This window comes from Lissotriton helveticus, chromosome 7, assembly GCF_964261635.1.
Source record: "Lissotriton helveticus chromosome 7, aLisHel1.1, whole genome shotgun sequence".
Taxonomy (NCBI): Eukaryota; Metazoa; Chordata; class Amphibia; order Caudata; family Salamandridae; genus Lissotriton; species Lissotriton helveticus.
The window spans coordinates 173,573,900-173,594,414 of record NC_136068.1 but is presented as its reverse complement, the minus strand read 5'-3'; the positions used below and the strand labels follow the sequence as shown (position 1 = coordinate 173,594,414).

The window sequence follows — 20,515 nt, the reverse complement described above, 5'->3', positions numbered from 1 at the left end:
TTCACTATACTAATTCACCACTAATCCTTCATGGGTTCCGGAGTAGCATGCTACTCTCTGAAAAAGTGCTTAGACACCTTGCTAGGGGGAATAAGTGCTATATAAAGGCAATTAAAATACAATTGTGCCCAGGGTATATTGTGCCAGGTCTTTCCTCTCTACAGACCCATTTCTGTTTACGGTTTAGATGCCTATTCACCCCAACAGTAACACACCAGGGTGGAGCATCCTTAACAAAATACCCTGCTGATCCCTTGCTGTGCTTAGCTTTTCAAGCAGGTGGAAGATGGAAGGGAGATTCTAGTTAATCCAATGGCTTCACATGAGGCAATGTTCTGAGGTATTGCATTTATTTATTTGTAATTTTTCGTGCACCCATTTTAGTGCACCAGTCATCTTTAACACTCCCTTTCACAAAACAAGCTGACTTAGCGGTTGTGGGCAAGACACTATTTAAACCATATGAAACTTAAAAGAAAAAAAAGATTTTATGAGACCCTTCCCACAGGGAGGTTTGAGTTGGAGACTAAATAGGAAAAAGATGGTTGTATTTCTTTTGCATAACTTCATGTACGGTTTGCTTTTTAAGTAAGACAAGAGGTTGCGAACAAGTGCACCAGATGTGAACCTCATTTAAGAACTGGAAGGAGAGGGAAAAAAATTGTCCACAGGGCTGGAGTCAAATTGTATCAGAAATTCTATCAGAGTCCCCTTGACCACGCTGCGTCGCTTAGCACAGAGGCATATAATGAGAAAACAGATGCAATTACAGTTTGAATTAAAATGAAGATTAATCTTATTTCATGACTACTTTTCTTGTAGAAATTGAGCACAGTGCAGACAGCCTCTGCGGGCATTTTTCAGCAATTGCTTCCTTGTAAGTGCCTGCGTCTGGTGGGTTCCTCGTCACGTCCCAGCACTTAGAGTGGTTGTCAATTTGCCAGTGTGTGCTCTGGAAAAATATTTTTGGATTCCAATATCTTGAGTTGCCGCTTTTATTGTAACTGGTCTCCTAGACCAGATGCCTTATTGATCCATTTAATTAAACATATTTCCGGAGATGAACAAAAGGAGCGCCAAATAGCCTGATCAGGTTCTGTTTTGAAACAGGGATACAAGACGGACACTGTCACAGATAGGCCTTCAGGCTCTTGAGTTCTTGGCCGAGATGGTCCAGTCGGATGATTAATATTCCTCGAGTCATCTGAGCACAATTAAATTCCAACCATAGCTTTACTGGCATCATCTTCTGTGCACCTGTTCTGTATATTAATTTTTGTATATTTGCACTGCATATGTGAAATCTTCCTAGGACCACAAAGTTAGATCATTGGGGTTTGAGAGATCAGGGAGAGTCTAGTTTTAGGTGTCCTGAAAGTTTTCCTGCCGTTTATGTAATTCTGAACTTTACAGAGATTTACTATGCATATTTACTGTCGGTTCGATCAAACGGAACTGCAATGGAATAGACGGCACCAGTAACAAGTTTGCACTTGAGCCTAGGAAGCTAAAGGAGATGGGTTTTTTCAGAAATAGTTGCCCTGTTTTGTAGAAGGACTTGTAGACGAGCACTGAAACCTTATACCCTTTGGCGAAGAGCCATCAAAGCTTCCTCTGCTTCCTTCGTACAAGTTGCCACTACTTTTCACATACCCATGATCCCGTGTTGCACCAGTTGCCTTCATGTTCTAAACATTTTTTTCAATTGTATTATGCCAGTTACCTTGTTCTTTTGGTTCTTCTTGAACAATGCACCGTAACACTCTTCAATTCTCCTCTGACATAGTTCACAGCGAAACTACTACTTTGAAAGTTTACTATAAAATCATATCAGTTTTTCCCAGGCAAACCACAAATTGTTTTTCAGGTCTTTTTCTTTGGTAGTACATCCGGTTCTGAGATGATTGGTTTTTTCAATTCTCCTCTGACATAGTTCACAGGGAAACTACTACTTTGAAAGTTTACTATAAAATCATATCAGTTTTTCCCAGGCAAACCACAAATTGTTTTTCAGGTCTTTTTCTTTGGTAGTACATCCGGTTCTGAGATTGGTTTTGAGTCCGTGGTTGGTTTGACTTTAGCTGGTCATTTTTTAATTCAAAAGCTTTCTTTACAGTGTGCAGCTGCCTGCAAATGTGTACTCATTACAGAGCGTTGGTGCACAGTCCTCAACTTATTTTCTGCTCTGTGTGTGTTGGGGCTCTGTCTGTGTGGCTAGCTTTTTTTGTAGGTGGCTCTATGTGTGGGTGGCTTTGTGTGTGTGGCTCTCTGTGTGTGTGCGTGTGGATGCAAATGCAATAGGTCTCGCATTTGCGAGAGATTAAGCTATTGGCATTGTAAATGACAATGCCATTTATTTATAGGTTTTCAAAACCAACACATAAATAAAAAAAAATGTCATTTACAATGCCAATAGCTCTAACTTTTACAAAGGCGAACCCGTTGCATTGTAAATGCTTGTTTTTTATTCTACAAAACATTTTTCACTTGATGTAATACTAGTAATCGTGTAATTACTTGTAAAACCACTAGAGAGCAGCAAAGGCATTACTGAGAGAAAGCACAAATATTATCCATTTTAAAGCAATCTGTCCTTTTCAGTCACGCATTCTTGGGTTGATTTATTGGTTATAACCTAAACCGTAATCCTACACGTTTTCTGTTAATAGTTCAAAAGTCCCAAAATGGTGTTTGGTTGTCAGCACTTCCTTTACTCCAAAATATGGTTTGTAACTCTTTAAAATGTACCGTGTGCACACAGTAAACACGTACAGAAAATCGTCTTCTGTAGTACATTTTTTTTTATCCGGTACGTATTTCTTAAATAATATACATATTTTTTTATCTTACTTTTTTTGGATCAAAAGAAAGCTAAGTATAAGTACTGAGGTAATTTCATGGTGTGGATAGCCAATGAAGCCAAACAAGATGGGTGAAATGCTTGACCAGACACTTCAAACTACTCTAAAACATAACACAAGCAATTTTAGACTGGTTTCAAACGATTTGGGCTCTTCAGTAGAGTGCAGCTTGGTCCCAGTGGCAAAGTGCCTGCAGGAATCGGGTCTCGGCGTGTCTGTCGCACTTAGGACGTTGCACTGAGGAACAAAAAAACAGTGATGGTTGCAATGTTTGAATTAATCTCTGGCGCTGGTAATTATTTAGGGCTGCATCCCAGTCCCTCGTCTTGTTGTCCACTATGCCACTTTGGACAGGAAACAGCCATATGCAAACTAGCCTTGGCCCAGCTCCAATAGGTACAGTCCAGCCAGAACTGCCAGGCCAGATCCCCTCTGAACTAGAGCACAAACCACCTCAAACCAGTTCCAAATTATTTGGGGCTTGTCAGTACGGTGCTTCTTGGATTCAGTTACATAGTGCACTCAGGACTCACATCTGGATACTTAGGGCATCACGCAAGAAAATACAAAAAAAGTAATGGGTGGAATACTTGAAAGGGTTAGAATCAATAATTAATTCCATAAGGTGGGCCTCTGTTAAGTGGCATGATGGGCGAAAAACGATGGACTGGAATGCAGCCGTCACCTTGTTGTTTGGTGAAGCCACCGACGTCTGATGCTCCCCAGAAGGTGGACCCATTTTTTCAAAATGTGAGTGGGGACTCCCTCCAAGCAGATGGAAGTAATTATAATTCCAATGTGATAGGACCACTTTTTGTGGTACAAAAGGGGGTGGTGATGGACGGAGCATCTGAATCAATCAAACACTCACACAAAGTCAAAAGATCTGGGTTTAATCCATCACCGTTCTTTAGCCCACTCTGCCACCCCAGTTCAGACATGGCTATATGCAAATCAGTCTGACTCTGTGCATCATGGGAACAGTCCAGCCCGAACTGCCAAGCCATGTCTTCCCTGGACCGGAAACAAGCTTCCGAGGACCGGTTTCTGGTATTCCAGCCGTCTTCAGTCCGGCTTGCTTGAATCCAGTGGCAAAGTGAGCAAGGGACTCACGGAGCATCTGAATCAATCAAACACTCACACCCAGTCAAAATATCTGGGTTTAATCCATCATCGTTCTTTAGCCCACTCTGCCACCCCAGTTCAGACATGGCTATATGCAAATCAGTCTGACCCTGTGCCTCATGGGAACAGTCCAACCCGAACTGCCAAGCCATGTCTTCCCTGGACCGGAAACAAGCTTCCGAGGACCGGTCTCTGGCATTCCAGCCGTCTTCAGCCCGGCTTGCTTGAATCCAGTGGCAAAGTGAGCAAGGGACTCACGTCTGAGCATACCCTGCCACACTTATGGCGGCCAAAAGCGGTACAAAAGGGGGTGGTGATGGACGGAGCATCTGAATCAATCAAACACTCACACCCAGTCAAAAGATCTGGGTTTAATCCATCACTGTTCTTTAGCCCACTCTGCCACCCCAGTTCAGACATGGCTATATGCAAATCAGTCTGACCCTGTGCCTCATGGGAACAGTCCAGCCCGAACTGCCAAGCCATGTCTTCCCTGGACCGGAAACAAGCTTCCGAGGACCGGTTTCTGGCATTCCAGCCGTCTTCAGCCCAGCTTGCTTGAATCCAGTGGCAAAGTGAGCAAGGGACTCACGTCTGAGCATACCCTGCCACACTTATGGCAGCCAAAAGCGGTACAAAAGGGGGTGGTGATGGACGGAGCATCTGAATCAATCAAACACTCACACCCAGTCAAAAGATCTGGGTTTAATCCATCACCATTCTTTTTGTGTCATGGATGCCTTCTGTATGCCACAGGTGCCTCCTTTTGACAAGAATTACATACAGTACACTAGAGCTAGAATTTTGCCATTGACTGGATCCATATACGAGGGGTGACCTGTATGTAAAAATTATCTCTAGTACTTCGGGGCCAGCATTTCGTCATGGTTCTATGACCACATATCCTATTTGCCTGGCGTGGCTGTCTTTAATAATGGCATGCATTTTCTCCAGTATGTTAGCAACAACATTGTGTCAGGGGTATCCAATATACAAACAATTACTTCTAGTGTGCCCACTCGAGCATTGTGCCATGGGTACTACTTATTCCTAGAATTATGTCAAAATAAGCCAGTGCCCGTATTTTGTGGAGTGATTTTATGCCAAGAATTATATCCAGGACTTTTAAGTGTAAAAAAACTGGGGGAGCTCTAAAAGGGGAGTGGCACGTTTCTTAAAAGGGTGTGGCCTATCCGAGTAGGGGCGTGGTCTAAATCGTTATATTTTCGAATTCTGGGAAACCAGTGGCGCTCAATATTTGCCTTGATTTCCCTTCGGAGGGCTGGTCAATCTTTTACTACGCATACGCAGTGCTTTCTATGAGGGTGCTTTACCACCGCATATATAATAAATAAGCAGAACAAGTCAGCATCGGCAGTGAGTGTTTTGAAAAAGATGAATGCCACTTTGCGGCGGAATGAGAAAGCTGCGGGGAAGGGGATAAAAAAAACGGCCATTAAAATACTGACGTTGCGGGCTTGCAGGTTGGGAGGGCAAGTCTTGTGTGGCTTCAGAAGGATCCTGGCTGAGGCAGCTCCGATGCGGAGGCAGGGTCCCGACGGTGCTGGTAGGGCTGAAGAGGCGTCACAAAGGTAAGTTTCCTTTTCACTGCTGCTGGATTCTGTTGTCGACCCTCATCCCTCGCTTGCTTTAAGGCAGAGCAGGGTCACACTGGTTGCTGGAGAAATCTTGCTGCAGGCCGCAAAAGCAGGGTTGTGCCGGTTCTAACCAGCTGTTGTGCCGATGGCTGGTACGATGACGTAGGTGGCGCTGCTTGTTCAAAAAGAAGGGAAATCCCGAGAGAAAGTGTCTCTCTTCAAAGGATTTCCCTTCCTGCTACAATGACGTCACACCTTAAGCAGTGTGCGCGCAAGCTCACCCGAAACACCAACAAAAACCGAGACGTCTGGTCACCCTACCTTTGAGCCCGAAAAATAGAGCCCCCTTTCGAAGCCCCCCACACTTAAAAGCCCTGATTATATCCTATATGCCAGTATTCTGTGGTGGGTGTCCCTTACATCAAGAATTATATTCAATATTCCATCGCTAGCTTTTTGCCATGGGTGTCTCATGTATGAAGTATTATATCTAGTGTGCCAGCATTTTGCCATGGGCCCTCCTTGTGACGAGAATTATTACCAATATGCCAGCATTTGCAATGGGTGCCCCTGTAAGCCAATAATTATTTCCAGGCCAGTGACAGACTAACAAGCTTAACTCAAACATGGTCACTAACTTTCACTCAAACTTGTTCTCACCCATATGCCTTCACTCTTTCACACTGCCTCACACTCATTTTCACTCACTATGTCAGAGTCGCTCACTCTCAGTCTCGCTCTCATTTAGTCTCACTTGTTCTCACTCACTGTCATTCTCACTTACTCCCTATGACTTACTCTCACTCACTTTCATACACACACAAATACACGCTCTCTCTTATACATCACATATGCTCACTGACATACTGTCACTTATTCTCACTTACTCCCTATGACTTACTCTCACTCACTTTCACATACACACAAATACACGCTCTCAAACAATATCACATATGCTCAGTGGCATGCACTCACTGTCACTTATTCTCACTGTCACTCACTCTCCTATGCACACACTCGCATCGTAGAGATGCACACATGCATGCACACAAAATGTCAGGTTTTTTTTTGTATTTACCTCCAGCAGCCTGACGGGTGAGCTTCAGTTGCTGGTGTTAGGTTGAACCTCGAGACAGGAACACAGCTTCCTCCCGCATTAAGCAATGAAGCAGGAAACTGAAAGCTGGAGTCTGCCATTGGACAAAGGCTTCAGCTTCCAGATTCTTGCCTTTTCACCTAAGCTTCTGCCACCTCGTTATAGAGTGGCGTGGGGTCAGCGATGCAGGGCTTTACTAATGGGGAGATCCCGAGGTGTGGCAGGCTCTTGACGCCTACCATACCTCAAGGCAGTCTGTCGGATGGATGGCACAGGCAGCTCAATGCACCTGCATGAATATGACTCGATACAACTTGAGTCATCACAACGTGTGCCATTAAACGCAGTCGTTACAACAACCGCGTTGTTACCACGCAAAACCGTTACTACGCAAGTCATTACATCAACTTGCAGTAGATGGTACGCTGACATTAGAAATGTATAATTTACTATTCCAACTCCAGCCTACGTAACAGTAGGGAAGGTGTTTGAATAGTAAACTATACTATTTCTGATGTTAGCACGCCATCTACTGCAAGTCGCTGTAATGACTTGCGTACTAATGGCATTGCGTGGTAACGCGGTCGTTGTAACAACCGCGTTGTATTGGCATCACGATGTGATGCCAATTTTTTTAAGGTTGTTTCCCACCTGCACCAGCCACCAGGCAGATTTACTGCCTCAGGCTGAATTGACTGAAGATTCACTATTTTATTTTATGATAGCAATAGTGAATGAGTTATTATTTACTAGTAGTATAATAAATAAGCATTTGCAATGTAATAGGGCTCGCATTCGCGAGAGTTTAAGCTATTAGCATTGAAAATGACAATGCCTTTTATTTGTTTTAAAAACCAAAACATAAATAAAAGGCAGTCATTTACAATGCCAATAGCTCAAACTTGTGTACATTTGAGACCTTTTGCATTGCAAATGGTTGTTTAATAGAACTGCTATTTCCTGTTGAAGGAGAATTTGATGTTGTCTTGCTAGTGTATGTTTGCGAGGAGGGATATTTGGAGGAGTTGTAACTAGTTCCAGACAGTAGCCATGTAGGATAATATCCAACACCCATCGATCTGTTGTGATTGAGTTCCAGATTGATAAAAGTTTTGAAGACCACACCCGACTGATGTTAAGTGGTCAGGGAGAATGGTAAGGCACTCACTGTTTATTGAGGTATGGGTATTATGACCTCTTTTTTTTAAATTGTTTCCTTTATAAGAACCTCTATAGAATGTTTTTGGACTAGAGGTTTGTCCCTGATTTTTATATATAGCCACAGTGTCAGAGGAGGCATATCTTGCACCTAGTCTATAAATAGGCCTACGAAAGGACCCACAATATGTGGTTGTCTGCAAAGACCCCATTGATTTTGCGACCTCTGTGTCCTTTTTCATCTTTTCTAAAGTTGCGTCCACCTGAGGTCCGAAAATAAGTTCTTTGTCAAATGGTAGGTGTAAGATTGCCTGCTGTACCTCAGGCTTGAATCCAGAGACACAACGCCAAGCGTGTCTACGCAATAGCATGCTATTATTTATCTCCTTAGAAGTGGTATCACCTGCATCTAAGGCACACTTTATGGAGTTGTTAGATATAAGATTACCTTCATTTACAATTTCCTTCCTCTTTTTTTGTATTCTTCTGAGAGGTATTGGAGGAACCCCACCATTTCGTCCCAATGGGCACTATCATATCTAGTTAATAGTGCCTGGCTAGTAGCTATGTGCCAATGATGCTTGGTCAGCTTCCCGTTTTCGAGAAGCATCTATTAAGTTAGATTCCTTGTCCGGAGGTGAAACCTCTCCTTATGTTTGGGAGTTGGCTCTTTTACTTACATTAGATACAAATAGGGAGTATGGGGTTAATTGACCGCTAAAGTAAATAGGATCTGATGATGCAGCCTTATATTTATTGTCAATACGTGGTATTATAATTCTCCCCTTAACAGGGTCCTTAAAAATGTCCTCGGTGTGATGTACCATGCCTTTTAGGAGTGATAGATATTGTGCCCCCCTTTGAGTGTTAAATAGGGTTTCAAAAAGAAAGTTCTCTTCTATTGTATCTTTATGCAAAGGAACCTGATGGTTAGCTGCTGCCCTTGCTATGAGATCTTGATACGCAGAAGCGTCATCAGGTGGTGATGGCCTAGTGAGATAGAGATCAGGATCTGTATTCCCTTGAGGATTGGCATCATAATCATCCTAGGCATCCCTGGATGCCTAGGATGATTCCCCCTCCACAATCCCCCTCCACATCTATTATTGGTGAGATGGTGTTGGTGAGTGAGGGGGTGGAGAGGATGGTGGTGTTGGAGTAGAAATGTGCAAAGGGCTTGTTGCAGCTTCCTTTTTCTTTGGAGGTTGTAGAGGATCATCCAAACCCTCCTGAAAAGTTAATTGTTTCTATGAAGATTGGGTTTTTGCAGACTGAAACTCGATTGTTTTAGTTACAGGTTGAATCTGGAGCGTTTCTTGCTTTGGGTCAAATCTTTCCTGCATGACATGGAGGATCTGCTCGAGTGGAGTCTTCGATCCGAAAGTAAAACACTTGGGTGGAGGGAGCTTCTTCTTAGACGGAGCTAATGTCGAGTCCGAAATAACCAGTTTTTGTTTTGGTGCCGATACCGAATGTGGTGGCATTGTAGGCCCAGATGTGGGGGCCCCTGGTGTAGGCTGAGTTTTCAGAGCCGAGCCAGAGGGTGGGGTTCTGAATCAGTCTTTCAGTGCATGCCATGGCCTTTTTGCAGAGGTGGATCGCAATCAGGTTTTTAGGTCGAGACCGATTTGGGATTTGGATCAGGGGTAGTAGTTATCACTGTACGATGATTTTGTGGCGGTTAAAGGGCGGCGGAGTCCAGATCAGATTGAGACACAATCAGAATCGAGGAATATAGTGATCCCTCTTGTAACGCTGAAGCTTCCTCTTAGTCCTGTTGCCGACTAAGATGGCCAGAACGTCGTCTGCTTGCCTGCGTTGCGTTTCTTGGCATTGAGCACGTCAATCTCGAACAGTCTTTATCAGCTGAAAAGATTTGCAGGCCTCACATGTGTCCTCATGATGATCGGGGGAGAGGCATAGGTGGCAAACAGGGTGTTGATTGGTATGGGGGTACTTAGAATGACACTCCAGACAGAAGCGATACAGAGTATGTTCCATCAGCAGGTCATTCTCTGAAGGACGCTGAAATGGAGAAAGGGAGCCCATCCGAAGACCAGCTATGCAGAAGGGTGAGCTCTCAGGATGCAATGAACTACGAGATGGAGACAATATCGCTGAGTGGAGATCTATACAAGAACCAATCGGTTGTTCAAACGAGTCCCGAAGAATAGCGCAAGAGATTACATCTGAACCAGTTAGTGGTAAAAACAATCTGAAGATGGCGTTGATGACAATGCGCAGTATTGCCAAGAGGAATAGTCACACAACCTCATGACTCGAATAAAACTTCTTGGAACAAGAACAACTTGTTATCATCCGAGCCCACTGCTAGAAGGCGGACTTATACAAAGCATGAGTATATACAGCACCCATGCCTCCAACACAAACTCCCGGTTTTAAAGTTCAATGGCCCCGGTATTCGGATTAGCAAGGGTCTTCATCATGTCCTCAGAACATTAGTCTATACATCCATTTTCCTCCTCTGTATTTTAAGGAGATACATCTTGCGGTTGGGGGCTCCACCTCTGCAGTGTGAATGTGCATGGAAATTGGCAGGTGCTCCTGAACATAGTCAATGTATTCTCAGGCATACTCACTAAGGGGCTGATTATGATAGAGGGTAGTCAGACCGTCCCTGGATATCACAGCGGTCAGGAGACGGCCCAACAAGCAGGCAGCGGTCCGACTGTTGCATTATGAGATGGCTCACTGGGTTGGCAGTCGCAAAGTGCTCCTTTTCATGGTGGCTTGTGCTGTGACCCAGGAAAAGGACTGCAGCACAAGCTGCCGTGAAAAGGAGCACTTCCTACACGTCCATGGACCATGTGGTGCACGACAAATGGTACATGGAAGTGCTTAGGGGCACTACATATGTCCCCAGGCTCACTTTATAGTGGCCCACGACAGAAGAGGGCCCTGTTTGGGGCCCCAAATTCCATTTGGGACAGCCTTTTCATGGGAGTCTTCCCGCCATGAAAAGGTTGTCGGAAAGGGATATCATAAGCCTGACGGCAATGCCAGACATTGAATCCGACCACCGTCCCATCGGGATCATTGATCCTGGTGGAGGCTGCGGTCTTCACCCAGACAGCTGTCGGTCCGACTGCCAGTATTGTATTCTGGCTGTAAATGGTTGGACTGCCACCAACGGCTTATCGGTGGCAGTCCACCCGCCATCATAATCAGCCTCCAAGTCCGTAAATAAAATTAAAAATTCTATGATTTTTCTGAGAAACAACAATTCAGTGAAGAGTGGCCGTTTAATTAAGGTTCCTGTTCGTTACCTTTGCAGGGAGATTATTTATGCTTGCTGTAAGGGATTTAGGGTTAGGACAAAGCATTCAATATGTTCAGATCTCGATTGAAGATGCAGTCTTTAATAAATGCAGGGTCTGTTTCTGTGCACTCACTGTGTATTATTAAAAGCTTATTTAACGATAAGTGCATCCCAGTAAAGATTTTAAACTTTGCATACTTCCTAGGAGTAGTCCCTCTTGTGGATTTCGACCTCCTCGTCTGCACCCTTCAACATTTTACATCATTTCAAAAGTCAACCTTTCTATTCATACTGGCCGGCTCCTAGTTGCACCTAAAGCCAAAGAGGACTGCATAGGTCTGTTGCAGAGACTGCTGCTGCCCAAATATCCAGGTACGTAGTTCTGAATTGGACAGATCATGAAGAAGCAGCCTCTGAGGACACATTTTACAGGAATGCCTTGCATCTAGCCTTGCTCCTTCAGAGATTATTTTTTCTTTGTCCTACAATTTAGAAAATGTGTTGTTACTTGGGTCTCTAAACGTCAAATAGAGGTCCAACAGACTCCAAATGTTCAAAGTTTTCTTAGATACCCAGGCCTAGGATCTAACTGCACTAAGTCCCCCCACATGTTGCAAACTATGACCTTCCCATTGACCACCAGGCTTCATTGCCTTATTTTTATTATACCTCTGGAAGGGGAATACTGCTTCTCAATAATCATGGTACTTACCCTTGTATAAGCATATGTACACAACTGCATTTCTTTTTTAATACATAACCAGATTTGTTTTTGCAGGTGTCCATATCGCTGCACTCTCATATTTTGATTGCAGTTTACTTTTTCAGTAATCTGATCGCATTTAAGCTTTATCAGCTGGTATGCTTCCGGGCAGACATCCGTTTGTCTCCTGGACCTTCTGCATGCAACCGCCACAGAAGACAAGTTCAAAGTGGAGCAAGCTTGTAGGACTTGGACCGCTCGGTCTGTCCAAGCTCCGCAAAAAGCTAGCATCACAAAGTTTTAAAGCAAACTTTCAGTCCTAGAGAACAAAAGTCGACTTTAGTAAAACATCTCTCCAAAGGATTTGGTCTGGAAGGTTGGAGTCATTCAATGCATCAAGAAAAAAACTATTTTGCGAAAGTCAAGTAAGGCTATTTGACTGCTACCCCAGTCTGTAGTTGGCAAAGACCACCAAGTTAATCAAGATAAGATTTCCCCACCCAAAATCAGGAGTTAGATTATTAAACTATGTTCATGGTCCAGGATCTGGCAAACGCCATCACCCTGAATCACTTTCACAAGAACACCAACACAGCAGCCCCTATGGTACCTCTGCACAGCTCCCATTCTCTTCTAACTTCAAAAAATGCCATTGACATTACTCCAACAAAGAATAATTAAAACGTATCTACCTCCAAGCCCCAGCTGTGCTAGTACAAGTTGGTACTGGTTCTAATTCTCCTATGAAAATCGTTCCACTTAAAAATTGGTTGTTGAGGTCCATTCACAAGGATATGTGACTAGGAAGTCTTAGAGTATATGTTGACCCTTCCTCTGCCCATTTTGCCAACAGCTTTTGAAACACTAATGTTGGATTCCACCCCTCCACCCCCAGGGAACTTGGGTGTGAAACGGGAAGTTAGATGTAAACGAATAGAAGACAGACACAAATGTAAATGCACTGTCGCTAAACAATGAACCTAAACTTTAGATAGATTATAATTAATAATTTAAAACATTACAGAGAGAGCAATGTCTCCACTGAAGTCAAGATTAGCAAACCTTTTTAAAATTTCAAAAGAAAACATTTATTTGCATTATTAATAATGTTGCCCCTACCCAATGTCAATCTGAACCAACTACTGAACTAAACATTAGGCTTCCATCCTGCCAAATTTTGTGCAAATAGAAAAAAGGTAACCGAAAAGAAGTAGTTCTTCATTCAACATATTAATCTGCATAGGAAACTAAGGCGAGAAAAAAACTAAACTTTTAGTGTAGTGCTTGGCTCGATCTGATATTGGAGATTCTGAAGGGCTGGGGGCAACCCCAAGTCCTACTTACCATTGTACAGAAAAATTCTTGTACGGCATGCTGCTTTGTGAGAGCACACAAAATAAGTGACGGAATCGGCCTCACGTATATACTCCTACAATCCAGAAACGAAGAGACACAACTGAGGGAAGATCCACCATTATCTGCTGGCTTGACACTCAGGTCGGAGCTTAGGAGTCCTTTCTAAGGCAGCAACAGGAAAAGCATCTGATATGAGCCTTCTTGTGCCAGTTATTTCTTTTTCCAATGTAAGAGTAGGGAAATAAAGGATACATTTATTCGCAATATGTGGCAGAAAAAGAAGGAACATTTTCTTGATGTAATTTAAATTCATCCAGTGTAATGCTGCCAGCTTTTATTAAAGAAATCAATTTAAAAAAAGGAGCAGATACCTCAAAACTCAGAAAAAGCACAACAATCAAAAAAGATTTTAAATTTAATACAAATTTTGTACAAATAAAATGTGAAAAAATACTTCCATATGCTAAAAGCAATTATGTTTCACAAATAAGGCCAGCTAGGCTATTTTTTGACACAACTGCAATTCACAAATGTTCTGCTTTCTCTCTTTTCACCCTAATACTTTTTAAAACTTATTGTGGATACTAGCTGGAGACTGTACAATCCTCATCCATTATAAACAATGCGAGAAATAAACATGGGCAAAAATTGTACACTAAAGTGTACTGGAATGATATACAATTAATAGTCTCATATACATACATCACTTTGTTCATTTTCTTTGTCTTACACAACATACAAAATGATACTACAGTATATATGTAACAGACAAATGTTTATGAGTTACGTTCTTTCATACAGTACCGATTCATGCTTTCATAAAAACTTAAAATTCTACCATATAAATACATGCTCTTGACCAACTTTCAAGTCTTTTCCCATATGTCCTCATAAACTCGCTCATTCAACATAAATTTTTATTTCCAATTATAAAACCCTCTTACTTAAAGTGATACTCAAGTAACTGAGGTGGACTATGAGGCGTAATAAAAAAAGTATATCTATTCTTATGATACAGAAGATCAGAAATCTCTTTTCTACATAAAGTACTTAATACTTTTTGTCAGTATATCGAATAATCATAAAGGTTTTATATTTTAGCAGACAAGTATGTTGGGGACACATCTGGTTAGCTCACTCAAACTAACATGCTCTTTGTAGACGAGTAAAAATGTCCCATCACACCAAAAATATTCGAAATTTAGCTGTTAAACGTTGATAGGCAACAGTGAAATATTGTTCTGACTGACCACTGTCCACATGAGAACCACATTTCCTCACAAATGTGAACCCATTTCCGAAAGTAGTGGATGAGATGATCTGCCCAGAAATTGGTTTTAAATTTAACTGTAAGACCAATTTCTTCAGTTTATCTGTGATAAGGGTATTTTCAACCGAACAATTTCATAAGTTAAAGGCAATACAAATATAAAAAGAGATGGAATTTAACTTTAATGACATCAACAAATTTTACATTATTTACAAAGTAAGCAGAGATTTAATACATTGTAGAGCTTAGGTTATTTTGGGGATTTTAAAGTCAAAGCTAATGCTTAAATTTAATGTAGTGTAGTCAGTGCTTTGTACTTGCATCCAAAGCAGAAAAAACTTAAGCTTTAGGGTTAAGTATAAGACATGTTTTCACATTTCTATAAGGCTGATTTCCATTTGTTGGGTATGCACTGTAGGAGATAAGACCTCTGCGAATTTAAGTTATTAAACTCTTCTAACTTGAACTGGCATTGTTGTCTGAACATACTGAACGCCAGGCCTCATTGCTACTGCTCCACCGGTAGGACTCACAACTACTGGAATAGTCTGTAGAATAAAAGAGAAATAAGTATTATGTTAAAGGTTGTACACGTTTGCTTTCATAAGACATTTTATTTTATGTTTCCTCATTTTTATTTTTTTGAAATTCTTTTTATTGGTATGAAGGCATATGCAATACATATAGGAGAATACGTGAACCGTAGTTCGGCAGTCAAATACAAGTTCAAATATAATGTGATACTTTCTCATTACATTCAGTCATATAGTGAATATTGCTTAAACAATAATCTACATGGGTTCAGCTATGCATCCATACTTCAATGATTGCCGCACCATGATGTTTCCTCATCTTTGATTCCATACAAGTGTTCATAAAAGATTGGCTAAACTACACTCTAACCTCTAAAATATTTCCTGAAAAGAGGTGCCTTGAAAATCACTATAAAGACTGTACAAATGAAAATCACATCTGTTATTTTTGCATGATAATATTAGAATGGAACATTCTAGAATCAACTGACTGAAGTGACAATTAATATAGTTACGAATAGCCAAATACTTTTGGATGTGTTCACAAAACATAGCTGGTCCTTGGATCTCACTCCAACACTACACACAGTTTTCTACTTTAAAGTTACATATACAAGGAAAGAAACTGATGCCCTTTTACATACTAAAATAGCGACCCAGTGCACGACCAAAAGGAACACAAACACTGTATGAATAATGGAAAGTTTATTTCAGTAAAAGCAATATTTTTGTTTGATTACAAACCATTTATGTTATGAATGCATATTTCTTTATTTGTAGGATGTGCACAGCACTGTCTCTACTCTGAGGCATATACACAACACTAAGCACTGGAGGTAAAGAGAAGTGGTAGGACTAATGTAGTTTGGTAGAGCCAGAGGACATTGTTGCCATGTACAATAGAAGCACTGGTGGCTGAAGGTCACCGTAATCTATAGGCAAAGGTGAATATGTGGGTTTTCAGGGTTCTTTAGTAGTTGATACTGCTGAAGAACACTTTCCAAATTTTTCTTCTCTTAGCTTTGGGGAGAATTTCCTCTCTGTCCCTCAACCACATTTATGACGTTATTCTACATAATTCTTAACTGCAGTTCCTGCTTATGCATCTGGATAGTGGCAATGCCCTGCTGCATGGTCTTCCACACTCCACATTGGGCCCCAAATCCCCCCCCCCCAAAGTATTGGCGTTGCAGAAGCAGAGACATGAAAAAATATGACCACTTCACCCTTATCTTGATAGAACTTGACTGGCTGCCCTTGCCAAAAAGTATCATTTCAAAACCAGCTACATCATCAGCAAAGCCATCATAACTGGGAACCCTACTTAACTGGATGAAACTTCGCCATCTTCAAGCAGACAAGACTATCAGGTTGGAGTCAAAGAAATGCAAAAAAAGAAAAAAAAACTACAAGGCACTATTTGTTTTCCTTCTGCCCACATAAGATCTGGAATGACACCCCTCTATCAGGACTGCCCACCTTTGCCCCACTTTAGGAAAGATCTGATCAGACAGTTCATTAAAGAACAGTATGCTTTGAGACTAAGCTGGTGGTGGTGGTAAAAGTCTCAGCATCTTCTTAGGATATTAATCAGGTTAATTGCTTGACATGGAAACTTTCATTGTCTATCTCCGTGAAGTTGAGTGATGCCACGTTGGGGAGTTGTGTCAACATACGATAATGTCTTGATGTCGAATCCCATGCAGTCGACTGTTAGAGCAAAGTTGTGATAGTATATGCAATATTGAAGATGGTCTTGAAACCTTCAGAGTCGTTGACGTGCCTCTTTTTGAATGACCTTGATAAAAGACAGTCTATGCCGATAGTTAGTACATCTTTAAAGCTGAAAAAGTCAGCTCTGTCCAATGTGCTGATCTCAATGCTTTCAATGTTTTTAGGTTGAGCCTATCTGCTCACATACGTTGCTCTGTGAAGCATGCTGTAGTCGCTTGTATGGACTCGCCCTCGCTGATTGGTTAAAATGATAATCCTTCCACAGTGCTCGTTTCTGTATGGTTGCTTAGCGTTAATATGTGCCACCTTCTTGTGTCTTGCTTCCCCCTAAAAACCTACGTATTCAGCTTTGCCTATAGATTACCTTGACCTTCAGCCACCAGTGCTTCTCTCAGGGTAACATGTGGTCCATGTTAGATAGGAAACTGGCAGGAAGTGTGACTATTCTGAAAGCAGCATCCAGGAAAATGTATATGTTAAATAGGTACAAGAGAGTTTCTTCTAATATGTGAGCCACTTACTGGAGTATAAAAATTGAGTTAAATCACTAGCTGTACTTTGATAAAATGCATGCCACTGACCCAGATCGAAATGCCTGAAGGTTAGGCTGAAGGTTATTTCCCTAGTTGTATTACATCATTTTTCCTGTTGCTAATTGAAAAAAATGCGCCTGAAAACAGTTTCATTTATAAGGGAATCAGAATGGTGAGTAAAACAATTGAGACAAAGTTCAAGTTACCAAATCTAGTCTTAACGTACTAGTTACTTACCTTCTGTAATGATGTATCTGGTAGAGACGTTGTCTAGCCGCAGGTTCCTTAACTTAGAATATCCCCAGACGTCAGACTGTATCTGGATTTTTTTTGCAGCAGCACCACTGCGTGCCGAGGAGGGCGCCAAACAACCCCGCCCTGACGTCATCCACGTACGTGAAGCCAGCGAGATCATATAAGTCCCTCCCGGCGCGCTGACGTCAGTTTTCTTCGGAGAAACTTTTCCGCGGCACAACGCGGAGCCACCAACCAAAACTGTGAAAGTATGAGAACAGTGTGCAATGGATGAAACATCTGTAAATAAAGAAAGAGAACGGAGCAAGACACCATTATAGAAGACATAACTAGACACTGTCTTTATAGAGGTGAAAGCCGTGAGAAAGAGCCCCGCAAGTGAAGCAAAGACCCCTCCCAAAGTGTAACAATGGAGAATATCTCAACAGACAGAAATAGACTGTCATTATCATTCAGAACTGTGCCGTCCAGCAAGCAGAGAGCACAAAAAGAACAACAGTCTACTGCAGAAAGGCAGGAAAGACTGGCACTTCCCCTACAGTAATGGAGGTGTGAAACAGATCACAACCGATCCACAAAGAGGACGACTAAGAGGAACTCAGGGCCCTTAGTCAACAGAGAAGGCAGAAGGAAGGGAAGGCAATAGGAGAGGAAAATGAATCTCCTAGCGAAGCGGAATCAAGAAGGCACCATATTACATGAAGAAGCCCCTAGAGGGAATTAGCTGTACATGGAAATTATGAAAGGGACGAAAACACTGAACTCCAGGAAGAGAAAACCAATGGCACCTAAAAGAGGCCAGTGGAGAACACCACTCGGCAATGTCCTCACAGAACGGGGAGGCTGGGTGGGCGTTAAGGAATTTGCAGCTAGACAACGTCTCTACCAGATACATCGTTACCGAAGGTAAGTAACTCGTACATCTGATAGAGACATCTTTCCGCAGATTCCTTAACTTGAATAGATACCACAGCCATACCCCAGGAGGGAGGTGGGTCTGCGACAGGACAACAGAAAGCGGCAAGCATCTGAGCCGGCAACCTGGTGACAGACAAGCTGTGGCGGAACAGCCAGACAGCACCCCAAGCAGCTCGGAAGAGCAGAGATAACAGGATGCAAGACATCTGAAAAATGCCAGAATGGCACCAGACCAAACCTGCATAAGAATGACAGGTAGAAACAGCACCAGCTATATACCAGAACAAGGGAAGAGAGAGAGGAAAGGGGAACCACTCTCAGCTTAATGGTGCACTATATGGACCCCGACCAAAGGACGAGAGAACATGAGAGATGCAACCAGAGCCTACCAGACCAGCCTACGGGAGGAACAAAGAGCATGAAGAGATGCAACCAGAGCCTAGCAGACCAGGCTAGGGAAGGAATGCTGGAGGAGCTTCTGCCAAGAACCAAAGGGTAAGAGGTAGAAACTGAGTAATGCTTTGAGTACAACAGGTGGGTACAAGAAACGCGCTAAGTGCACACGCAGTCCCAAAGGGGAGAACAGGGGTGAACAAAAGCAATGTAAAACCTGCTGATGCAGGCCACTACCGACACAGCAGCAGGCAACCGGTTGCAGAGATCTTAAGGTGGCATGGCTAAAGAAAGCATAAGACTGCCCAACCGTACAGCATGAAAGCCAAAAGAAGAATGAACCCACGAATACAGACATGTAAGGAGCAGGCCAAGGACAACTACCATCAGAAGGGCTGCCCCGCAGGCATAGCTGATATAACAGTAGGATGACACCCAGTAAAAAGGCACATCCGAAGGAAAGGGCAGTAAAGGTACAAAAAGCACAACGTACAAACGTGGGAAGAGTCTCTGAATCCGAGACCAAACCCTCCAACTAGAGGAAGATAAGATAAGTACAGTTTCCGAACACTAAGAAAAAGAGCAGTTGCAAAACTAGAAAACCACCTCAGTAAGTAGAAGCAAGGAGGAACCTTATAGGTAAGTTGCAACGACTCAGTAAGGCTCCCCCACACATGTAAATGTAAATGTAAATTGATACTTGTATAGCACACTACTCACCCGCAAGGGTCTCAAGGCGCTTGTACGAATACCGCTGTGGAACCCATCCTGGCTTTCCTTGTGAGGTGTCCGCTCCTGGGCACCCCCAAGGTGGAGGCCAGGCATCCCTAGCGTTGTGGGGGCCGTTGTGGAGATTAAGCAAGCTATTGCCAAGAGTTGCAGAGTGGGACTCCATGATTGGAATAGGCACCGAGGCGAGAATTATCAAGTCCGTGGAATTTTGAGCTCAAGACCCGCCGAGGCGGGGAATTGAACCCTGGTCCCGGGCTAGATCTCTGCATCAAGGTCTGCCGCTCTAACCATTGAGCCACACTGGGGACATAGGTCCAGGCCTTGCAACCCCGAAAGGAGGAGGCAACCCAAGAAAGGGAAAGCCACGGCAACCTTCGAAATCTGTAGAGACCGAACCAGCCAGGAGCATGGAACATGTCCATACTAGATCATACCCAGCACAGTAAGGGCAGACATGAGCCAATTAGAAGAGGGAATCATGAAAAAACAGAGAACACTGTATAATAGACCACCAAGGGTGCATGGAGCATACAGGTCCCCCAGGTCGTTTTGAGGCAAGCAAATCTATATTATAGCATACAAGTACCCCACATGGAGTATGCACACCCCAAACATTGGGGAACACCTCTTAGGGCAATAAAGCCAACCCAAAGAGTGCAGTAACTAACTGAACCCGTGAACATGAGTTCCGAGCCCCATGACATTACTGAGCTGAGCCACCGGCTCAATACCACAGTCAGAGGACCAGGCACAGCAACCTGTGGAACACTGCCACAGCAGGCCAAATGATAGCAGAAAGCAAAACGCATCCAAGGGATGCTAATAAAAGGGTAATTCCCCTTGTAGAAAAGAAGACGTAAGGCTCGCAGCCCATGCTAAACATAGCACATCTAAGGGATGTGAAAGAAAAAGTACCACCAGGGAAGACGGGCCTAGGAGGACCTAAGTGGGAGGACGAAAGCCCGCAAGG

At 42.9% G+C, this 20,515-nt stretch overlaps 1 protein-coding gene across 4 annotated transcripts in view; it reads right to left on the bottom strand.

Annotated features, from left to right (window-relative positions):
* Positions 1-13,579: 13,579 nt before the first annotated feature.
* Positions 13,580-20,515, bottom strand: part of ZMYND8 (zinc finger MYND-type containing 8) — a 432,560-nt gene continuing 425,624 nt past the window's right edge. For all 4 annotated transcript variants that reach the window (XM_078651871.1, XM_078651872.1, XM_078651873.1 and 1 more), the window contains one exon: positions 13,580-14,995. In XM_078651871.1, coding sequence (XP_078507997.1) covers positions 14,894-14,995 — 102 coding nt within the window. In that variant the 3' untranslated portion in view covers positions 13,580-14,893. The remainder of the gene's footprint in view (positions 14,996-20,515) is intronic.